We start from the raw sequence: 21546 nt of genomic DNA on the forward strand, positions 1-21546 counted from the left end.
TGATACATTTTTACCAAGCATGCTGTAATTTTTTTTTTTTTTTTTTTAATGTGTGATACCATTACATGCATCTTGTATTTAAACATAATGCAAGAAGTTCAGATGTTTTTTACATTACAGAATAGCAAACCCCTTTAAAAAAATAAAAAAATGTAACCCCCCCTCCGTCCTTATCACCACAGCAATAAAGATATAATGGTAACATTGAGCCTCCTGGGATTCATATGTCACACATCCCTGGAGAGCTTTCTTCAATGGGAACCCCCCCCCCCCCCCTAAAAAAAAATGCAGATCTTGCGCAGCTAGATCAGCCCCCCCCCCCATTCACCCCCAATCTCACATCTGCTCAATGCAACGAAGGGAGATTACAGGAAATCAGCAGGGTTCCCTCATCTTGAGTTCTTAACTTTATACAAATTACATCCAGGTTGAAGGTATTGCTATTTCTAGCACAACTTTTTCTGGGCAGCTTAATACACTGTATATAGATTAAAGTATCTAGTAAAGAAATGTAAAAACCTGCAGTTTGGAGTAAAAATCTGATGAAAAAAAAAAAAAAAAAAAAAAAAATACTGAAGAACTATATAAAAGTAACATGAAAAAAACACATAATGCAACTGGTCCAACACAAATGTTTTAATTGAAAAAAAAAATTCTAAGAAATACAAAGAAAAGGTACATAAAACAATAATTTGTTTAAAACACAAAGTTCAACTGTTATGTGTGGAAAATGGATTTAAAAAAACCCTCTACTTTTTTTCCTTCAATCAAATGGAACCAAACCTTTGAAGTATAAAAAGGTATATATCTATACCAAATACTTTCAGCCAGCAAAGCCGTTCTTAAAGCTAAACCCCTGCCACAAGAAAATTCAGATATACTTCTCAATAACTGAAACAGACATAAATCCACTTTCAACAACTAAAAAGTACACCAGGATTTAGGTACAATATGCATACATCCTGTATTTTAAAAAAAATGAGTTCTGCTTTAAAAAGCCAATTCACCAAAATAAAACAAAAATGTTTGTAGATGCTGTAAAGAAGACTCCCACAGACTTGGATGTTAAGAGCTCTTCATATTCACAATGAAAGCAAGCAGATTTCACTCCTCTTCTTGAGTTCCTAATAAAATGTGACACTTTTTCAAAACAGGAGCAGAGGAAAAATCCCTACTAAAGGAGTGGTACCCTTGTGTTGTAGCCCCCAGGAGATACTTGACAGATTCCACTTCATTACTTTTGGAGAGAGTGACCCAGTTCACACAGTTTTATTATAATTGTGGGAAGATTTTCTAACTATGGTTAAAAATTTAAACACCATTACAAAACAAACAAAAATAATAGCATCTGATATCCCCCTTATTGTTAAGGGTTAAAATGGGTAAAGTAATTTGGCCAAATAAATTGCATTTACAGGAATGTAAAATATTTATCAGCCGATCTATCGGTCAGGGCGTGCCATGCCTGGACGAGATTGAAGCATCATGGGACGGGATGGTGGACGCATCATTGGTGGGCCTGGCATCATTGGCATGTGAGCTCCCATTGGTGGTCTCATACCGGGACCTGGGGAGGAGAAAAATAATGCATTACTCCACAGATTACAAATACCTTAACACAGAATCACATTTTAAAAAAGCAAAAACCCCTAAACAAAACAAAAGCCTAGAAAATACAAAACTGATGAGTCACAAGCAAAAGATAAAGCAAAATGAACATATGAAGTGGTGGTGAATCTTTACATGTACATACAGTGCTTTAGAAAAGCAACTACCTGTGTGGACCCTAATGGTGCGTATACTTAGAATATAGTAGATAACAAAGGGTGTTGCATTGTAACAGTATGTATGTAAGATACTCAAATTAAATAAGCATTTTACTGAAGAAATGTTTTTGCCATAATTACCATCTTTTCCGGCGTATAAGATGACTTTTTAACCCCCAAAAAACTGAGTCAAAGTCGGGGGTCGTCTTGTACGCCGGGTACTTACCAATCCCCTGAACGGGGAGAAGATCCGAGCTCGGGTTACCAAGAGTCAGCCGTCAGAGAGCTTCAGGAACGCTGTGAGCCTTGCGTGTTATAGAATATTGTGATTTAAAAAACAGCCACTAGGTGGAGCTGTGTGACTACTTTACATAGAAGGGTAGACGATTCTATTATTTAAATTTTTTTTTTGTTTTTTGTTTTTTTTTTTTTTTTTTTAAGTGCAACAAACTCTATATTTTAACTGGAAAAGCTGGGGGTCGTCTTATACGCCGGAAAATACTGTAAGTATGCACAACTATCTGCAAATTATTGTGCAGACCTACATGTGTCCAGCCATCCTGCAGCAACATCAGATGCAGGATCCTATCATACTGTGTTTCTGGAAGGCGCCATCTTTACTGCCAACACTAAAGCAGACCTATGAGTGCATGGTGATCCTCTTCACCCACTAGCTGGCTTGCACTTGAGTTACACTGGCCAAGCCCTAAACTAAACATGGAATGCACAGCTAAAACAAAAAGACTAAGATTGAGATTTTTTTGACAAGAGACATGACATGCTCATCTCCAGTTAATTGACTACCACCTGGAAAAATCCTTTTTCAAGTTTAGGTCTGCTTTAGGAGTCTTTTAGACTTTATCTCCAGCTTTCGATTTCTATGATTGATTTTTGTTTTTTTATTCACTGGGGTTTATTCACTCATGCAAAAAAAAGTTATCATAGAAATATTCCATTTCCCACTTTTGCACCAGATTAACATTTTGTTCTTCAACATTTGCTGAGAAAACAGATATCCTCACCCAAAACTAAAAGATAATCAAAATAAGAAAAACTCACCATGGCCTACTGGCATCATTCCTGGTGGAGGAGGTCCCATCATTGGCATCATTGGGGGCCCAGCCATTGGTGGTGCAGGCATCATACCCGGACGAGGGGGTCCACCTTTAAGGAGAAAATAGAGGTAAATTGAGGTTAAAAAAAAAAAAAAAATAAATAAAATGTAAATTTAAAAACAAGGGTACTTCTAGAAAAATAAATATAAATGCACTCACCTAGGCTTGGGGGAGGTGGAATCATGGCACTTCCAGCTGGTGGTGCAGCAAAAGGTGTGGGTGGTATCTTTCCTTGCTGAAATGCAGCAGCTAAAACAAAAAAAAAAAAAAACAGACTTACAAGGGGGTACAGAAGGAACTTGCAATTAGACAATATAGTTTAATAAGAGGTCATATAAGGATATAGCCAAGTAGGACATTGGCATGCGCTACCAGCTAATAGTGTCTCTATTACAGTTATGTCAATTTATAGAGCACACGATAACTGATTCTTTGATGCATATACCAAATGTCTCTGGCAAATCACATACATACACACGCTTATTATTTACTTGCCAATATGAGGACTGTGACCTCATAATGTAGGGTGGAAATAAAAAAACCAAAAAACCTACAAATCAGACTTTAGCATTTTAGAAGTTTTTTTTTGTAAAAACACATTTGCTACTGGCCTCACTTCTACCAACCTGATGCAAGTTTAAAATATAATATATAAAACATTACGTGAAATCAGAGTCCAGTATAAAATGATAAATGTGTCTTAAAACTCCAACTTTTTTTTATTTTTGGAGTGTGCAGAAGGATTAAAAACTCACACCACAGACCTGCCACTCACTGCCAACTTGAATGCCTGAGGGCTGTCATCTTTATTTGAGCACCACTACTTAATGAGTCACTGAACTGAAAAAACACATATAAACTGTCTGGACCCCACGAACGAGTTACTACGTCCCAAGCACCATATTAAAAATTAACAGCAGTGACTGGCTGAAGAACTACTATACACACCCCGTGTGCTTTAGTGAGGCATGTCCATTGCCCACTAATGTCTATTTTTGAATGACGCAAATTAACTATGGAGGTATAGGGTATAGCCTGTAAATAACTGGCTTTCAATAAATAGAAAGGAGATCAAAATGTGTCACCTGATTAAATAATACAGATTTCAATACCCACATTGATAAATACTCTCACAGTAAGTAATGTTTTGCTCAGTCTGTAGATCTTAAATAGGTGTAACATGTAATCAACTGTACAGATGAAGGCATATTTTTAGATGAAATGTGATAGCAGGGAAACTGGATTATTTTTAAGTTTGATGGACACAGCATTCGACTATTTTGGGTTAGTAATTCACGAACTGGATGCTTCATCTCTTTTAGATGGTTTGGAAGCGGTGTGCATTTTAAGAAGCAATTAGGCAGGTAAAACGCATGCGTTTCATATGAGTAGCCTTTTGCCTGGACTTCTCCTCCCTAACGGTCTAAATCTGCACAATTTCCATGCCAAAAGCGGTACAATTTTTTTCATGGAATTTTATTTTTCATTGTAGGCCATTATTCTTAGGCATTACTCACAGATATTTATTAAACAAATTTAATAATAAACTTTAATTAACAAAACACAAAAATCTGTTAAAAATATTTAAACATTTAATGTAAGTGTAGAGCAGCATATATTGAATCCCATACAAAATTAATTGAATTTCCCGCCGATCCTCCCACCTGCACCGGGAAACCCTGGAGATCGTCTCTGCATTGTGTGGCTGGTGATCGAGGAGGAAGGACGTGTCGCCAGGACCTGGGGGGACCAGCAGGTCGCCAGGGGACAGCGACAGAACAATGTTTGTATTTTTTTTTTTTTTAGTTAAAAGCTACCCCGAGTGGGACTTTGGAATACCGATTTCTGCCTGGAAAATCCACCCCGAGTCACACTCGGGAATACTGCTAGTGGGGTTAAATGTATGAAATTTAAATCAAATAAACTTTTCCTAAGAATAAGGAGACTTACAACAAATTACTTTTGCTTGGTGGCCTAACACTTGGCACTCACTGCCAAGCATCTTCTAGTTGAAGCAAAGGAAATTCAAGCATGAATTCTTTGTTCACCGATACCTGAAAGGAAATCCCTCTCCTCCGCAATGCATACAGAGGAGAGGGACCGTTCCCTATTTACCTGGCGGCAGATTCCAGCTGCGGTAAATAGAACAGGAGCCACAACACGGAGGCTCAAGAGCCGCATGTGGCTCCAATAGTTTGTTCCGGCTCCGCCGCGGGTTACCGGCCAGGATTAGGCCGGATTGGCCAAGGGGCGTTAGGCTGGAACAAACAACCGCCTAGGCCGTATCTGGCCAAAAAGGCCAGAGTTTGCCGACCTCTGATCTAGACAGATGCAGTGCGTGTAAAAGATCTTCCCAAGTGTCAAGACGTTAACAAGCAGTTTGCAGGCTGCAATTCCGTCACAATGGTTTGTTTGCCACAGTATTTTTAAAATCATAGACAAAACTGAAATGGATACAATGGGAGCTTTCACAATACAGCAATAACTTTCCATACACACTCAAAATGCTTTATTGGGATTTTGCTCATTAGTGTGAACATTGAAGTTTGCCAATAGCTGATTCTCTTAGCATCTAGGTTCCCTACATACATTGGCAATAACTAATGTATAGGGTTTTCAAATTTGGGGAACACCCTGTGCTTTTTTGTATTCCATAACTTCTCACTCTCTCATTGCATGCTCTCTCTCTATGTATTTGGTATGCATTAAAGTGTCTCTTTGAATCCCTCAATAAAAAAACTTTTAAAATGCTAAACAGAATAGTGAGAAGCCCACAAAACCAATGTTTGAACAGTTGACCTAAAAACTTGAGGCACTGCGATGATTAAAGGTAGAGGGTGTGCCTGGGAAATACTTTTGAGAGAGGCACAAACTAAAGGTGATACACATATAAACAGAATATAATCCTTGAAAAAGAAGCCATTTAACGCCTACCTGTTCAGCTGTCTTGCATAATATAAAGATATCATTGAAAACCTGAAGTCTATTCTGCATGTGACAGTTTTACAATTTTTCAACATGCCTTTTACCCCCTCTAAGTGCTGTGGTTCCATCTGCCAGCCATTATGTTACTATTTTGCCCTGTCAATTAGATAGGTACCAGGGCAAAAAAAAAAAAAAAAAAACACAGAAGACACCAGGAATTCTACACTCCATGAAATATGCCATATTAAAAAGAAGACTTTAAGTAGTGGTATCTAGGAATTCAGGAGAAGAAACAGTGGAACCAGCATAGGTACTAAAAAAATAAATTGTGAAGAGCATATTTTTTGTATTTTTATATTGAGACAACAGCATCATGACTAATAGAGGATGTATTCTTCCCCCTAAAAATGCAGGTTACAGAGCAATTATGGCTAGCCTATTTAAAACAGAGTTACTGACCTGGAAGTATACAGATAAGAGCTTTTGACTGGTCACAGTTCCTGGTGCGCATATATGCTCTGGTCTAACTCAATATTTAAAGCCAAAGAAAAACATGAAGGTCAGACACCTAGCATATTTTGAAGCCAATCATCAAAAGTAGCAAGAACATTTCTAGAACACATTAATATTAGGAAAGAGTGTGGCCAAATTTCTTCAGCAAAAAATATAATAAATGAACAATTGGAAAATGTGCATATCCTGGATCAAAGTTGTGAGAAAATATTTATATAATTAGATACCACGCTGACACTGACAATAGTTGTCAAAGCAGAAAAAAAAAGGGAATGCTAGTCAGCTGCAATTGCCAAAAAAAAAGCACAAAAAGAAAGAACAGTAATATAATAAGTATATTTTACTCAAGGAGACCTTAAAAAGACCAAATGTTTCTACTAGTAAAATGTCCTCAGCATTGGATAGTTGGCCATTCAACGCTTTGTTTTACTATGGTACTATTCTGGGCCCCTGACTGTCTTATGAGGTTTGTGGGCAAGGCAAGTTTGCTCACATCCTATCCTGTGAAATGGTTATCACAGACAGAGATTGATAAAAAGGAGTAAAACAACAAGAGGTTCTAATCTTACCTTAGGTTGCGTACACACTTCCAATTTTTATCGTTCAAAATGAACGACGAACGAGCAACGATCGATTGGGCAAAAATCGTTCGTAAAAAAAGTAACCAACGACGCCGACGAACGAGGAAAGTCGTTGAAAATGAACGACCGGACCGGCGGATCGGACGACGATCGTTGACCATCGTTCGTGTGTACGATCGTTCATTGATCGTCCATGGTCTGAGCATGCGTGATGAACGAACGTTCCTGCGGTGCACGTAACTTCCTGTATCGTTCAAACGATCGCATCTATTGTGTGTACAATATCTACGAACGATCGTGTCGTTATCTGTATGTACAGGATCGGTGCTATACGATCGTTCGCAGATATCGTGCAGGATCGTTCGTCGTTCGTTTACCAACGATAATAATTGGAAGTGTGTACGTAGCTTTACTGTATCCAAACTCTAATTTCATTTCACTGGAGTTATGTTACCCATGTTTGTATATGCTTACATGGACACTTTCTCTGTGCAAACAATTCACACCACCTTTCCAAGGCAACACAACTTGACAAAAAAACAACTTACTTGTCTTATCAATAAGACTCTGTGCTTGCTCTTCCATCCATTTCTGATAATAATCCTTTACATTTTCCTTGTGTTTTCTTCCACTGCAATGAGTCTTACGGACTGAAGGCTGGAATACATGTAAAAGATAATTATATCTCAGCTAATTATTTCATAGAAAACTAATGTAACAACAGTGTCTGCCCCCCTTGACAGGAAGAAGCTTTCACAAGTGGAGGTCATGCATGGGGATCCAACTTTTCAGTAACCACTCAAAAACAGCCAGGTGGCTACTAAAAAGTGCCAAGTGGTAAACCCAGCTGGGGAGAACACTAACAACCAAATACTGATAACTTTATTTTTATTATTATTTTGTTTCCCCATTTACAAAGCCTGCACCACTGCTCAGTCTAAATCTAGAAGGGATAAAAGCCTGAGAAATTGCAATCAAAAAGGAAACAAGATGAAGTTTTCATAACTAGGTTCTGCCTTCCAAACACATTAATGGCTCTCAATCACACAGACTCTGCCACACAATTCATATCCAGGGAATCACCCGAGTCTTCTACTAGCGGCTAAACAAGTAAAGTCTAAAAATGGATCCACATAGTTTTCTATACTATATAGCCATGAGTACATAGGACCTGCTAGACATAAAATGTTCCCACAAGTCTTAATGTATCTGAAACATTTAAAACCAAAATTTATTTAAAAAAAATACATACTAAAGCAGTATGCATTAACCAAGATATTAATGCAAATAAAAGGAGTCATAAAATCTGTAATGTTAAAACATGATCAACTTACCGAGTCATGGGTGAGATAGGTATCACAGTAGTCACAATAAAACCTACAGATAAAACATTGGACACGTTAATCTTACCAAATGAAAGAGCCTAGAAACTCTATTGCAAATATAGCATGGACTACTCGCCCAAACAGCCCACACTTTCACAGTCTTAGCTCATTCACTTACTTAGGCATGGCTTCGACGACAAACTCACCACCTTTGTCTACACCGGAAGCTATATGACAAGCTACCCGCTGTTAATCTCGACAGGAAGCTACACATGATCTAGAATTTTAAATAGGCTCGCCATCTTGCTTAAGGGCAAATTAATTCTATTGCCACCAGGAAATAATTAAATATAATGGCCATAAATAAGCATTTATAGCATACATGTGACTATTAAGACATTATATCATTATATTTGATATAAAAGAGCACCTCTCTGAGGTGTTTAATTTGCTTGGGGTGGTGCCTGCCGAAATGCGTCTCCATCGTGTCTGGCATGACGTCATGACGTGTGTAGCGCTCAGGAAGCGGGGAGGCCCCGAGTGGCCTGCTGCGGAGCCGGAGACCGGGGCCCTTGAGTAAAGGTCCCGGGCACGGTGACAGTAGTGATTACAAGGTTAAACCCGAGTCTGTCAGCCTTGGGTCAGGGGGTCACTGACTCGGAGGTCAAAGGTCACAGTCGGTCATACTGGTGGAGCTTCAGACCCGGGGTCAAGTTGTCTGCTCTGAGGTTAGAGATAGCGAGGCCTGACTGAAGCAGACCGTAAGTGGGACCGACAGGGTCTGCCTTGGCGGTAGTTTTCCGGCTAGTGGATGTCCGTGACACCTGAGCGTGAGAACTTGGGGTGGACACAGGACACCTAGACGTGTTTACTTACTGTGACTGCTCCGGCCTGTTGTAATGGAGGGCATGGACGTTGATCTAGACCAGGAACTCATGCAGAAGTTCAGCTGTCTGGGTACCACAGATAAAGATGTTCTCATCTCTGAATTTCAGCGACTATTGGGTTTTCAACTCAATCCTGCAGGCTGCGCGTTTTTCTTGGACATGACAAACTGGTAGGTGGGGGGCTTCTCTCTTACACGTAGCGATCAGGCTTGATGTATGGGGAAGAATTTTAGTTGTTGTGCAATGTTCATTTGAGTGTTGTATTACGCTATGTATGAGGCTTTTTTGTACCTTTTGGCCCACTTTACAATCATCTGACTGGTTATACATGCTGGTTAATCCTTACTGTATAGAAGTCCTGCCTTCCATACATTGCACTAATGATAACCAATAAGCCAAGGAATCAGAAGGAATGATTTGCTTGGACCTTTATCCTAAAAAAAACCCTTATTAGTAGGAACTGTGGTGAAGGTGAGACAGATATCTGAAGGTGCATTTTTTAAAGCCAATTTGTAACAAAATTTGTTGCAAATCTGCTGTAAGGTCCATGTTACGCGTGTGCAGTGTTTTTACTACCCAAGTACCTGTTCCTACACAGCCAAGTGCGACTGTTTTCAAATGACTGAGACTAGCTCTCACCACTGAAGATTAGAACAATTTATAATCTAAACAGTTGCATAAATAAAGCCGAACGTAACATAAAATAACAAAATTGTAACTGCTACAATAAACACATTTGTGTGCCTGTTTATGTTCTCCTGTAGAGTGTACACTAAGCTGTGCATGCCCAGCCTTGTGTATATTCTCAGTTCACCTCAGTGCAGGAATCAAAATGCTGGAGCCAGAGATCCCAAAACTTTAGGAAGACCAGGTATACATGTTAAGCTACGTACACATGTCCAATGGTTCTCGCCTGATCAGCTCAGGGCTGATATCGGACGGGAATCTAGTGTGTGTACAGCGCCTGTCGTCCATCGTTTGAACGACCATCCTGTCAGGTCCACGGACGATGGACGACAAACAATCGTAATGGAAGTGAAGAGGGAGAGAGTGTGCAGGGGGGTGCCGCTCTGTCGTTCTCCCCCTCCCCTCTTTATAGAGTAGATCGGTGCTGTATGTACAGCACTCGTTCATGCATCGTGCAGTCCTTAGTCGCTGGTAAGGATTGTGAAAGATCCTTTCCAACAACAATCATTGCACGTGTGTATGCAGCTTTAGTGCCAACATACATGTTTAATTCTGCTTTAGGAGATGGCCTGGGTCAAATATCAATATTATAATTTTTTAAATGCAAATGGTTAAAGTGTTTATCTGGAGTACCAAAATTTCAGTTAATATATGCACTATATGCACATTACTTATTTTGTCTCTATAAAAATGCTGCTAGTAGAAAATAAAATGCATATGCATTTCAGGAGCTTCCAACTACCTGTTCTGTGCAGTGGAGAACGTAGTTTGGACTGACTACCATGTTTGGGATTTCAGTCATTGTTGCTTTTTTTTTTAAAGTAAGAAGTTCAAAGCTATTTCGTACAGAAAATCTACTAAAGCTCATATTCTGTCTCGGTGCATTTGGCAGGTTTGTGATGAGAGCTACAAGGTTCTGAAGATGTAAAATGTGTTGTGCAGTTTTTTAAAGGATAGACTTGCTGTATTTCATGTGTTTGTTTTAGCTGCAGAGTCTGAAAGGAGTGGGAATTACTGATATGTTTATGTATATCTAATTTCACTCATCAAAAATGTAGTATATTAAAGCTCTTTTGATGGGGTGGCTACATTATGGTAATTGTTTTTAGGCTTTTCTTCTTGTTTTTTTTACCTACTGATCCTTCTGATAATACACATCTTCTCTTAGGGTAAGACTCTCATACTGTAAGAATGGAGGAGCACTGTTATCATTCTAAAGACAGGATTTGAAAGAAAGCTTTCAGTCAGATCATCAACAAAACTAATATTATTACACTGTATTTATATAGCGCCATCATATTATGCAGTGCTGTACAAAGTTCATAGTCATGTCACTACCTGTCCCTCAAAGGGCTTACAATCTGATGACCCTACCTCAGTATGTCTTTAATACAGTCTTAAGGACAATTTTGGGGGGAGCCAATTAACCTAACTGCATGTTTTTGGGATGTGGGAGGAAACCGGAGTACTCAGAGGAAACCCACGCAAACACAGGGAGAACCTTCAAACTCCATGCAGATAGTATCCTGGCGGACCTAGCGCTGCAAAGTCCAGAGCACTTACCTCTGAGCCACTGTGCTACCTATTCTCTCCCTATATGTCCCCACCTGGGGCAGTTCTTCAACATGCTGCCCCTTAGGCTGCATACACACATGCAATAATTGTCGTTGGAAAAGATCTTTCACGACTAACGACTGCATGATGCATGAACCAGTGCTGTACATACAGCACTGTTCTGCTCTATGAAGATGGGAGGGGGAGAACGATGGAGCGGCACCCCGCTGCTCGCTCTACCCCGTCACTTCCATTAAGATCGTCGGTCATCCATTGTCCGCCAGGACAGTGGTTCAGAAGATGGACAACGAGCGCTGTACACACGTCAGATTCTCGTCCGATATCGACCCTGAGCTGATTATCGGCCGAGAACCATTGGACGTGTGTCTGTAGCCTTACTCTTACGTGTAGCAGAGTTTATGGAGGGTATAAAGGGAACTGGTCAATCTGTTGTCAGAATGTGATGGGGGTAAGGAGGTTGGCTGTCTTTAGCAATCATCAGATAAAAGGGCAGTGGAAATTCCCCCAATTAAAAACTGCTGAGAAGTGTGTTAAATGGCAGTCACCAAGTTGCATAGGCAGTAATAAAATGCCTTGTATGGTATATACTTTTAATCAATATAAATTTACATATATTACATAATTACACTCATAAATTAACAATTTAAAGCATACCTAAACTCAGAAATTTCACTTTATATAAAAGAATAGGAAACCTTTTGATGTTAAAAAAAAAAAAAAAATGTAAAAAAAAGGCTCTTGGGTGCTCTTTTTGTGGGGGAACCTACGTCACCCGATCTCGCGCCTGGGTCAGGTGACAGAGGAAGAACCAGAAAGAAGAGAACAAGATGGCGGTGCCCAGTGCGCTGGCTCATGGACGGATGAAATCTCACTGGGAACAAACAACCGTCCTGGCAGGTCCTTTTGGGCGATGATTGTTTGTAATCTATTGTGTGTACGGTCGTTCTGTGATACACTTCCTCCTGTACATGTGACTTCTTGCATCGTTCGAACGATTGTATCTAGTGTGTACATTATTGGTGGATTATATTTGAACGATCATATCGTTACAGCATGTACTGAATTGTGCACAATACGCTCGTTCAAAATAATCGGGAATAATCGTTGATTGTTTGTTTTTTAACGATAATTATTATGTACGTGTGTTTCTTTAACAGCTACCCTCTTCCTAAGCTGCTTTTGCAATCCCAAATATTTGTTTGGGTTGAAAAGCACTGAAGTTGAAAAAATGCCTATAAACACACACCCTTATTTTATTGCTAGTTTATCCTAAATCCAAACCCTGGCAGTCATCCCTCATCTACTGACTGCGGTAATCATTAGCTAAATAACATTTGCATGGCCAGCCTGTTTTACCAGTATGTTACATTGACCCTGTAAAAGTTAATTTCTCAGTTGTGTAAGACACACCTAAATCAGTAAGGGGTCTATTTTGTATAAAATGCTATTTTTTTTTATTGCATGTAGGTTGTTACAAACAAAATAAAATAAATATTTTTTTTTTTTCACTCAGTGATATTGTACAACTAATAGGTGTAATTTTAACATACTCTATTTAGCCACACAGGTAGCATTATTACAAGGAGAGATAAAGGTGTAACCTTGATCCTTCTCAGTACTGGTTACTTTAAAGCAGGGGTCAGCAAACTTTTTGGACTTCTAGGCCATTTCAGGGGGTCAAGAAGGCACACTAGGCCAGAAGAAACAAGGTGTCCTTGGAAAGGTTTTTTTATTTAAAAATACAGTACGATCAATGGGAAACATGATGTTGCATGTTCTTAGAGACAGATACGATATCCGGTTATAATGATGAAGAGTTCAAATAACAGGAAAAAAATTAAATTAACAAATAACCGTTATTAGAACAGGTTCAAAGCATTTTTTCCCTCATATGGGACTTTATAGGTGCTTTGTACAATAATATACTTAATGACAAGAAAATACTAATTTTGTTTAAAAGAAAATGTTTCTTTGAAAAAATTCACTCTGATCATGATCAAATTAAACCAAGTCCTATGACTACATTAATGACATATGAATATGGTAAGGACATTAGATTGTGAGCCACTCTGAGGGACAGTTAGTGTACAGCGCTGTGTAATATGATGGCGCTATATAAATACTGTGTAGTAATAATAATTTTATCAGAAGAATAATATGTGATTATTTACTTATATAATAATTATCTGATAAATTATGCATCATTGCATCATTAGTTGATATAACTTACTTTTAAACTTTACTTCTTTTTTCCTGGCTCTCTGTTACTGCTTTTGCATCCAGTCCCATGTCCCACGTGGGACACAGGACTCCTATCAGCGAGTAAGTTTTTTGGAAAACTGTGGACACACACGACAAATTATTTTCTTTAATGAGTAAATTAAGTGTAAGTTCCGGATTGGCACTTGATTTTGACACTTGATTCTGTTAGTAATTCATATTTTTTAAAAGTTGAGCTTGTTTCTGTCAGAATCTTAATATGGGTACATTTGCCCTCCCCAATCCACCCTAAATGAAACCATAACTACCATTCTGGATCTATATCCACTATAAGCTTAGTCTTTTTTTTTTTTTTTTTTTTTTCTTGTTCATAACTTTATTCTATATTTTTTACTATTCAGTGAAAGAAAATTATTATTTTGTTTTAAAAAGAATAATAATGTATGTATTTGTATCTCTTTCAGGAATTTACAGGCAGCCATTGGGGCATATTATGACTTTGAGAGTCCAAATGTCAACATCCCTTGTATGTCTTTTGTAGAAGATGTAACGATTGGTGAAGGCGAGTCTGTGCCCCCAGACACCCAGTTTACTAAAACCTGGAGAGTTCAGAATACAGGTAATGCCTTTATATTGAATATTTGCCAAAAGTCAGTATTTTATAAGTGTGGGTTGTTTCTGCTAGTGTAGAATATATTCTTGTTCGCCAGTTAATACATTGCTGGTTTAAACTTAGAATTTTATGTTGCATCTTACTGTTTTACTATATTCTTTTGTATGTAGGACCATGTTAATCCAGGTAAACATTTCACCTAAATATAAGCCTTTATGAAATCCGTTCAGTAATAAATACCAAAATAAATGATTGAAGAAAATCACAGCAATTAATATTTAGTCAGCTTGACATTGTGCTAACAACTTTTATTTTGATAGTCTTCCCTCCTTTTTTGCAGCAGTTGCACAGTGTGTCTAAATATTACTGCACAGTCTAATATTCCTGAATGTCAATTTTTCTACACTGATACCCTCTTCTTTCAAAAGCCAAGCCATTACTTGCTTTAGGACTGAGGGCTCTTTGGAGGCAGTTGGTCCCTTCAAGCAGTTACGGTTTACCTTGTTGCATAGGAAAGCACAGATACCCAGTGATAATATCACTGGATTCTAAAATAAATTTTGCAGTTTTGAGGAGAAGGGAAGGGAGGGGGAATAGTAAAAAACAAAACAACAAGCAGATTGGAGTGTGCATGCACAGGCGCCGATGTCGGACCTCTTCTAATCGGCTCCATGCTCCTCCGATCTCCAGGTAAGCTTAGAGGCCGCAGCTACTATCAGACATCCAGAGGATTGGTAACCTTCCCTGCATCCATCCATCTATCAACATAGGAAAGTCAGAGAACAAACAGAGGGGCAGCACATCCCTGATCCCAAACTCCCCTCAGGGAAACTAAGATGGCACCTGCACGAGGTATCCCTCTGAACAGTGAGTCACAGGGTAGGGGAGACCAGGGCTCCAAGGATGTGAGTCCTTGATGGGGGGGAAAACATCCATACTGGCCCCTTTTCAACATCTAACCCAGATTCTCCTTCCTCACAGCCTCCAGCTATCCAGGCTTCCCCACAGGGCAGACTACAGCTCTCTCCTGCTCCACAGGCATCCCCTGTATAACAGCAGCAGGGCTGGAGCTCTGTTCACAGGCTTCTCACTGTGTTCAGGCTCTCCATCAAGCCCAAGTGATCTTCCCTCTATTATGGGTCACACAGAGCAGCCAGTTACATTTTCTCAACTTGCTTCACTCCTTCATGCTGAATTAGCGAAAACCAGTACAGCTATTACATCAGAGTTGTGCAAAGATCTTCAAAATTTGGGGGCCAGGCTCGACCATATCGTGCAGGAAATGGATGACATGGAGTCTAGAGTTAACCAAAACTTTACCCAGATTACTTTGCTGGACTCTCAGATTGACTAATAAATCTAAAAATAGATGATCTGGAGAACAGGTCTAGGAGAGGAAACTTCCGTATCAGAGGCCTGCCTGAATCAATCAGTAATGTGCATGATGCCACCAAAAAGTTTATGCACACAGTATTACCAGAGCTGTCAGGGGATAGGCTTGAACTGGACTGGGTTCATAGAGCTTTACCTGCACCTAAAAAAGATGTTCCTCCCAAGGACATAATGGTAAAACCACACTATTTTTCCACCAAAGAGGCCATCATGACAGGACCAGTGACCAACAAGAGTTGATGATGAAGGGTTCTCCAGTCCAGATCTTTGTTAATCTATTGCCTTTGACCATCCAAGGCAGACGTGCCTTAAAACCGCTTCTGCAACTGCTTTCTACCAAAGAAATTCCCTACAGGTGGGCCTTTCCATTATGTCTAATTTTTCGGCATCGAGGGAAATCTTTTTCCTTCTCTAATTTCACAGATGGTGAAAAGTTGCTGTTTTGATCTGGGCTTTTTACACAAAGACATTTCCTCTGCTTCACTACCAGAGGGCTCCCAAGCTTTGTTGTACCCTCTTTGGAACAAAGTTACTAAAGCCAACAAGCACAAGCTTCCAACCTGGGGTCAGCGCCTGGGTCATCTGGATTGGCTACTCCCTGGCCCACTGTGTGAATGTCTCCTAGAGGACTGTTCTACTACCCACCTACAAATTTCCTTGATCCTGAAGGGGGTCCCTGGATCCCGTTTTGTTCTTTTCCACTTTGAGATTGAGTCACATTCTACCTCCCTACTGTTGCACCTTCAAGCCATTTTTCTAATTGATAATATGTCACTGCATATTGTGCTTTGAAGTTCACTTGCCTTGTTGTGGTTGTACCTTTACTTTATAATCTCATTGTAGACCACTACCTTAGTTATCTGGCCTTGTGCTCTGTGGTTTATTTGTCTTTACTAGTTTACACCAGTTATGACTTTGCCTTCATTTGATTGTTTCTTTTCTAGAGTTTTGCCTTGGTTCTCTGGACACACTCTGTGATTGTTCTAGTTTCATACTAGTGTATTGGTGCACTGTTTTGTTTTTGTGTTTTTCTTATTTACTGCTGCTTCTATTATAATGATTTAATTTATCTGTGCCTTGTTGAGGGAGGAGGTAGACATGCCCCCCCAAATGGGACTCTTAGCTGGGGGTCTGGTTTTCAGACTTCCATCTGAGCCTCACCCCTGTTGTAGATGTGCTCCTCCTCCTTGACCTTGTCGATTCCTCTGTTTTTAGGGTTCGCTGGGGCCTGTGAGGACTGACTACAGCTGTGATATTTTTTTTTTTTTTTATTGTTTTTTGTTCCCCTTGTCCCCTTCTAGCTCCAGTCCACACCAGGTGTCCATCTCCAGCCCCTTTCACTACACAAAATAAGCTTTACTCCCCTCCTAAACAATCCTGAGTTCAAAAAGTCTACCATAATGTACAGAGTCTAAATTCCCCCATCAAAAGAAGGAAAGCTTTCCAATATTACCACTCCCTTTAGGCTGACATAATAGCCTTACAAGAAATGCACTTTACTAGGAGTTCAGCCCCCTCTTATCTTCATAAACATTACCCACAGTTCTACATGTCTAATGCATTAGGGTTGGCATTACATCTAAGTATTCACTTGAACTTCCATGAAGTTGAGGTTATAAAAGATCCTGAGGGACAATTACTACTAGTGATTGGTTCTTTGTTGGGTCACTTAGTCACACTCTCTATATATATTTTTTTCAGGACAGGCTTTTCCCGAAAGTCCAGGGCACTTTGTTTCTCCTAGGGGACATTATTGTAGCTTTAGATCAGATGCTAGATAGATTCACTCTCCCCCAATACAAACACCAAAAAGCAGAGAAATAGATTGGCGTTACTACTACGTCAACATGACCTGGTTGACATTTGGAGGGAACTTAACACCTCAGCTTGGAACTTTACACATTTCTCCTTGGCCCATCAACTTTACACCAGAATTGACCACATATTTCTGCCAGCCCACTCGGTCCCTCTTGTCCAAAGTGCCCGCAATCTTTCCTCTACCTGGTCCGATCACGAACTTGTGGTGGTTACACTTTCTACTGGGAGGTCGACCAGCTGGATTTAATTGGAGAATAAACGATAGTATGCTACAAGACAAAATAAGGGGCATTGAAATCAAATTGGCTATTGAAGATTTCTTTTTGCTCAATAACCCTACTGACACGCCATTCTCCAAACACTTGGAAGCTTTTAAGGTCACTATTAAAAGGCAGTTATATAAACTTGCCTCTAGACTCAAAAGGTCCCAAACCAAAATGACTGAGATCAAAATGAAAGCTTATAATGATCTCTTTGATCAACATAAACAATCACCACACTTTGACTTATGTCCCCATGTCGAATCTTTAATGCCAGATAATAATCTATGTTTAATCTAATGTATGTTTAACCTCTAGAATCTGCTAAATCCCTGTCCAAAATCTTACGCCCTGCAAAAAATACAGACACGAGCAGGGAGACCCACACAAAATCTCAAAAAAATCCTGAAAGGATTTTGTGCTTTCTATCAGACTCTATATGATTCAGACCTTCCACCCCCAGTTACTGCTGCTGATAAGTTTATGAGCTCCTTCAACCTCTTTAGGCTTAAAGCAGCCCATAAGCAAAAATTAGAGGAAACCTTTTCGCCAGCAGAATCTCTACAGGTAATAAAGCACCTCAAGACGAATAGTACTCTAGGCCCAGATGGCTTCTCTAATGGGTTTTACAAACAATTTAGAACCAAAATGAGCCCTTATCTGGTGGGCCACTTTAATGCCTTAAGGGAGGGGAAGTGCTTACCTGGGGAAGCTAACTTGGCCCACATTAGTGTGATCCCCAAACCAGGCAAAGATCCCTCCTCTGTCTCTAATTATTGTCCCACCTCCCTCATTAACTGTGATCTCAAAATCCTATCTGGCTGCTTCCTTAGTGGGTATAATTATCCTGATCAAGTGGGTTTTATTACATTTAGCCAGGCTCCAGATCAAACCAGGTAATTATTGACTTGATCTCTGCTGTCTGCAAACTGGAACTGGAGTCTTTAGACCTTCAAAAAGCATTTGAAGGTCTCTCTTGGGCCTTTATATACTCAAACGCACGAGTTTTGGTGGTGCATTTGTGAGGATTCTGTCCATTGTGAGGATTGCTTTTCCTGAAGCAAAGGTCTCTCTAGGGGGTTATTTATCCCCTGAATTTACCATCAAAAAGGCACTAGGCAAGGATGCCCTCTTTCTCCCTTGCTCTTTGCCTTGGCCTTGGAACCCCTAGCTATAGCCCTACGCTCATGATGTTAAGGGTATATTCAGCGGAGGAGTAGAACATAAATGTGCACTTTTTGCAGACAATATCTTAATGTATATTACATCCCAGCAAATATCCATTACCAACATATTCAAAATTCTTAAATAATTCGCAGGAAATTTCAGGTATGAAAGTTAATCATTCCAAGTCGATGGCCAGGAATATCAATCTCGATCAACCCACTGTTACGTTACTGAAACAATCTTTTGACTTAGAGTGACAGAAATCGACAATGCCATACCTGGGCATCAAACTCATCTCTGACCCCCGGCAATTATTTACTTTTGTTCCCCTATTTCAGATCTTTTTGGACCTTTCTAGATGGTCTACCTCCTCTCATCCTGGTTAGGTGGAGTGTCAACAGTAAAAACAAATGTATTACCTAAATTTATACTTATTCAAAACATTTCCTATTCCACGCAGGTCTCTGGAGCTGCTCAAATCCAAGGGTAAGGCATTCATATGGGGTCGCAAAGGAAGTCGTATTACCCATCTTATCATGCTTTCCTCTAAACTTTAATTATTACTTTAAACTATTTTTCCAGAGACCCCAATGAGTAGATATTGAAGCTAAACATTTCCTCTCTTCTGTGGATTTCCAATCGCTCAGGGCCCAAGATCCCTTGCCCCTCCTTAAAATACTCTGTCAGTATGGGATAGAGTGAAGCACCAACTGAAAATTAGCTCTGCTTATACACCTTTTTCTCCACTTTGGGGAAATCCTGAGTTTCCCCCAGGCTTGCTACCTCACTGATTTGCTTGGTGGGCCTTTTCTGTTTGGTGGACCTTATTGCAAAATAGAGATTACCTGTTTCAGAGGGTTCTCGATATTCCTTTATAACATTCCAAAATGGCCCAAAGCCCCCCCACCCATCCTCCTTACCGCAAAATGCCATTTGAGAGTACTTGTAAGTCTCTGGGTGACTTGGTGGGCCAGATTTCAATTCTTTATTCAGCATTCTCGACCCACACCTCCAAATTACTCTATATGCAAGCTTGGGAAAGGGAGCTGGAGGAGTGGATCGAGTGGATCAACAATGTTAATCAATGTTAATGTGGTTGAAATTAACTATAAGGTGATGTTACGATGTATCTGGTCCCAACTAGGTTGGTTAAATGCTTCCCTGGTTCATCTCCCCTCTGTTTCAGAGGCTGTGGTGGACTGGGTGATATGGAACATATTTGGCGGTCTCGCCCGGTGGCGCAAGACTTCTGGAAGAAGATGTTTCACCTACTTTCTTCTATTAAACAAACTTCTTTCCCTATTAGCCCGGAATGTGCAATACAATACTGATGACTCCTCTAATGACTAAACTCAACTGGATTATGGTAAATGATAAACTCACCTGCTTGGTCAAAGTTTCCCCCCATGTTTTTGAGCTAACCCCGGATCCATGGAACTCTCACAATTCCACGTCTCAAACCCCACCCTAAAGTGGACCCCCCCCCCCGCTCCCATTTCCCCCATTTTCCCTCTTCCTCCTTCAATATCCCTTACCCCGGGACTAACTATTTAGTTTTGCTGGTTCACATCTTGTTGCAGTGTCAAATTTTTCTGCCTAATTTGTGTTTATGTATAGCTACATCACATCTCAAACTCTGTAATACCGTTGTTATTTATTACTTGTGTGTTTTTTAATTTTTTTTGTATATGCAAAAATTTCTAAATAAAAATGTAAAATTTCTAAATAAAAATAAATTTCTAAAATTGTACTATGTCCTGGTGATTTTTGGTTTGTCAGTTTAGGGCTGCTTTAAGAAAGCTGACCAGGATATACATATTTCTTTCATTCCGTATTACAACATTGTATTAGTCTTCACATGTATTTTCTTAGGCCAAAGAACTGTTGTGCTATAGTAGCCTATTATTCATCTCCTTTTTCTTAATTGCACTAACCTTTCCTCCCTCCTGCCAGCATTTTTACCTAGTAGTCCCTCCGGTTGCCAGATCTTTGCATGTACAGTTCATTGTACACTGAAGTAAAAGCGTGCAGGCAGGTAAGTTCATTTTATTGCTGAAGGGACATTGCTTGTCCCTCCTGTAATATTGAAACTGCCTACTCACAGTTTATTTGTATTTAAATTATTTAAGGTATTTAAGTTGCCTAATATATTAAAATATATTTGGGCATTGGCAAAGTAAAAGTTATAGCAATCTCTCATTTAAAAAAATAAAAAATGTTGGGATGATCTGGGGATTAGAATCTGTTTTTGAGAATGTTAACTTTATGCAACATTACCTTGCATACCTAATTTCTGTTAACTTACCTGGGCATTTAAAGCTTTTCATTTTTTTTTTTTTTCTAGGATCTGAGGCATGGCCACCAGGTGTATGTCTGCGGTATGTGGGAGGAGATCAGTTTGGCCATGTGAACATGGTATTGGTCCGTTCTTTAGACACACAGGAGATGACCGATGTCAGTGTGCCAATGTGCAGCCCAAATCAGCCTGGCATGTACCAGGGTCAGTGGAGAATGTGTACTGCTACTGGCTTGTATTTTGGAGGTAAAGATACTAATTTTTCTTCCTGTCTTCATATTCTACTGTTCCATCACAGACTAAAACAAAAAGAGCATGGTAGACTATACAAAACCTTTTATTCCACAGTTAAACATTATAGACATTACTTTTATTCTCATAAATGTGTATAAAAACATTGGAGGAC

At 39.6% G+C, this 21546-nt stretch overlaps 2 protein-coding genes across 4 annotated transcripts in view; one reads left to right on the forward strand and one right to left on the reverse strand.

The window, feature by feature from the left end:
- Window positions 1-621: 621 nt before the first annotated feature.
- Window positions 622-8518, reverse strand: SNRPC (small nuclear ribonucleoprotein polypeptide C). The gene is made up of 6 exons (XM_072423069.1): window positions 8404-8518; window positions 8235-8277; window positions 7449-7557; window positions 3041-3130; window positions 2826-2930; window positions 622-1567 (listed from the first exon to the last, which is right to left on the reverse strand). Exons 1-6 carry the CDS (start codon window positions 8409-8411, stop codon window positions 1443-1445), a joined length of 480 nt encoding a protein of 159 aa, XP_072279170.1. The 5' UTR covers window positions 8412-8518; the 3' UTR covers window positions 622-1442.
- A 204-nt stretch (window positions 8519-8722) lies between these two features.
- ILRUN (inflammation and lipid regulator with UBA-like and NBR1-like domains) overlaps window positions 8723-21546 on the forward strand; it is a 48186-nt gene continuing 35362 nt past the window's right edge. The window contains exons 1-3 of one of the 3 annotated variants that reach the window (XM_072423043.1): window positions 8723-9282; window positions 14059-14213; window positions 21189-21386. In XM_072423043.1, coding sequence (XP_072279144.1) covers window positions 9125-9282; window positions 14059-14213; window positions 21189-21386 — 511 coding nt within the window. In that variant the 5' untranslated portion in view covers window positions 8723-9124. The remainder of the gene's footprint in view (window positions 9283-14058; window positions 14214-21188; window positions 21387-21546) is intronic. The other 2 variants (XR_011922307.1, XM_072423053.1) reach the window with 2 other exon arrangements.

The sequence above is a fragment of the Pyxicephalus adspersus genome, chromosome 1 (assembly GCF_032062135.1).
Source record: "Pyxicephalus adspersus chromosome 1, UCB_Pads_2.0, whole genome shotgun sequence".
NCBI lineage: Eukaryota > Metazoa > Chordata > Amphibia > Anura > Pyxicephalidae > Pyxicephalus > Pyxicephalus adspersus.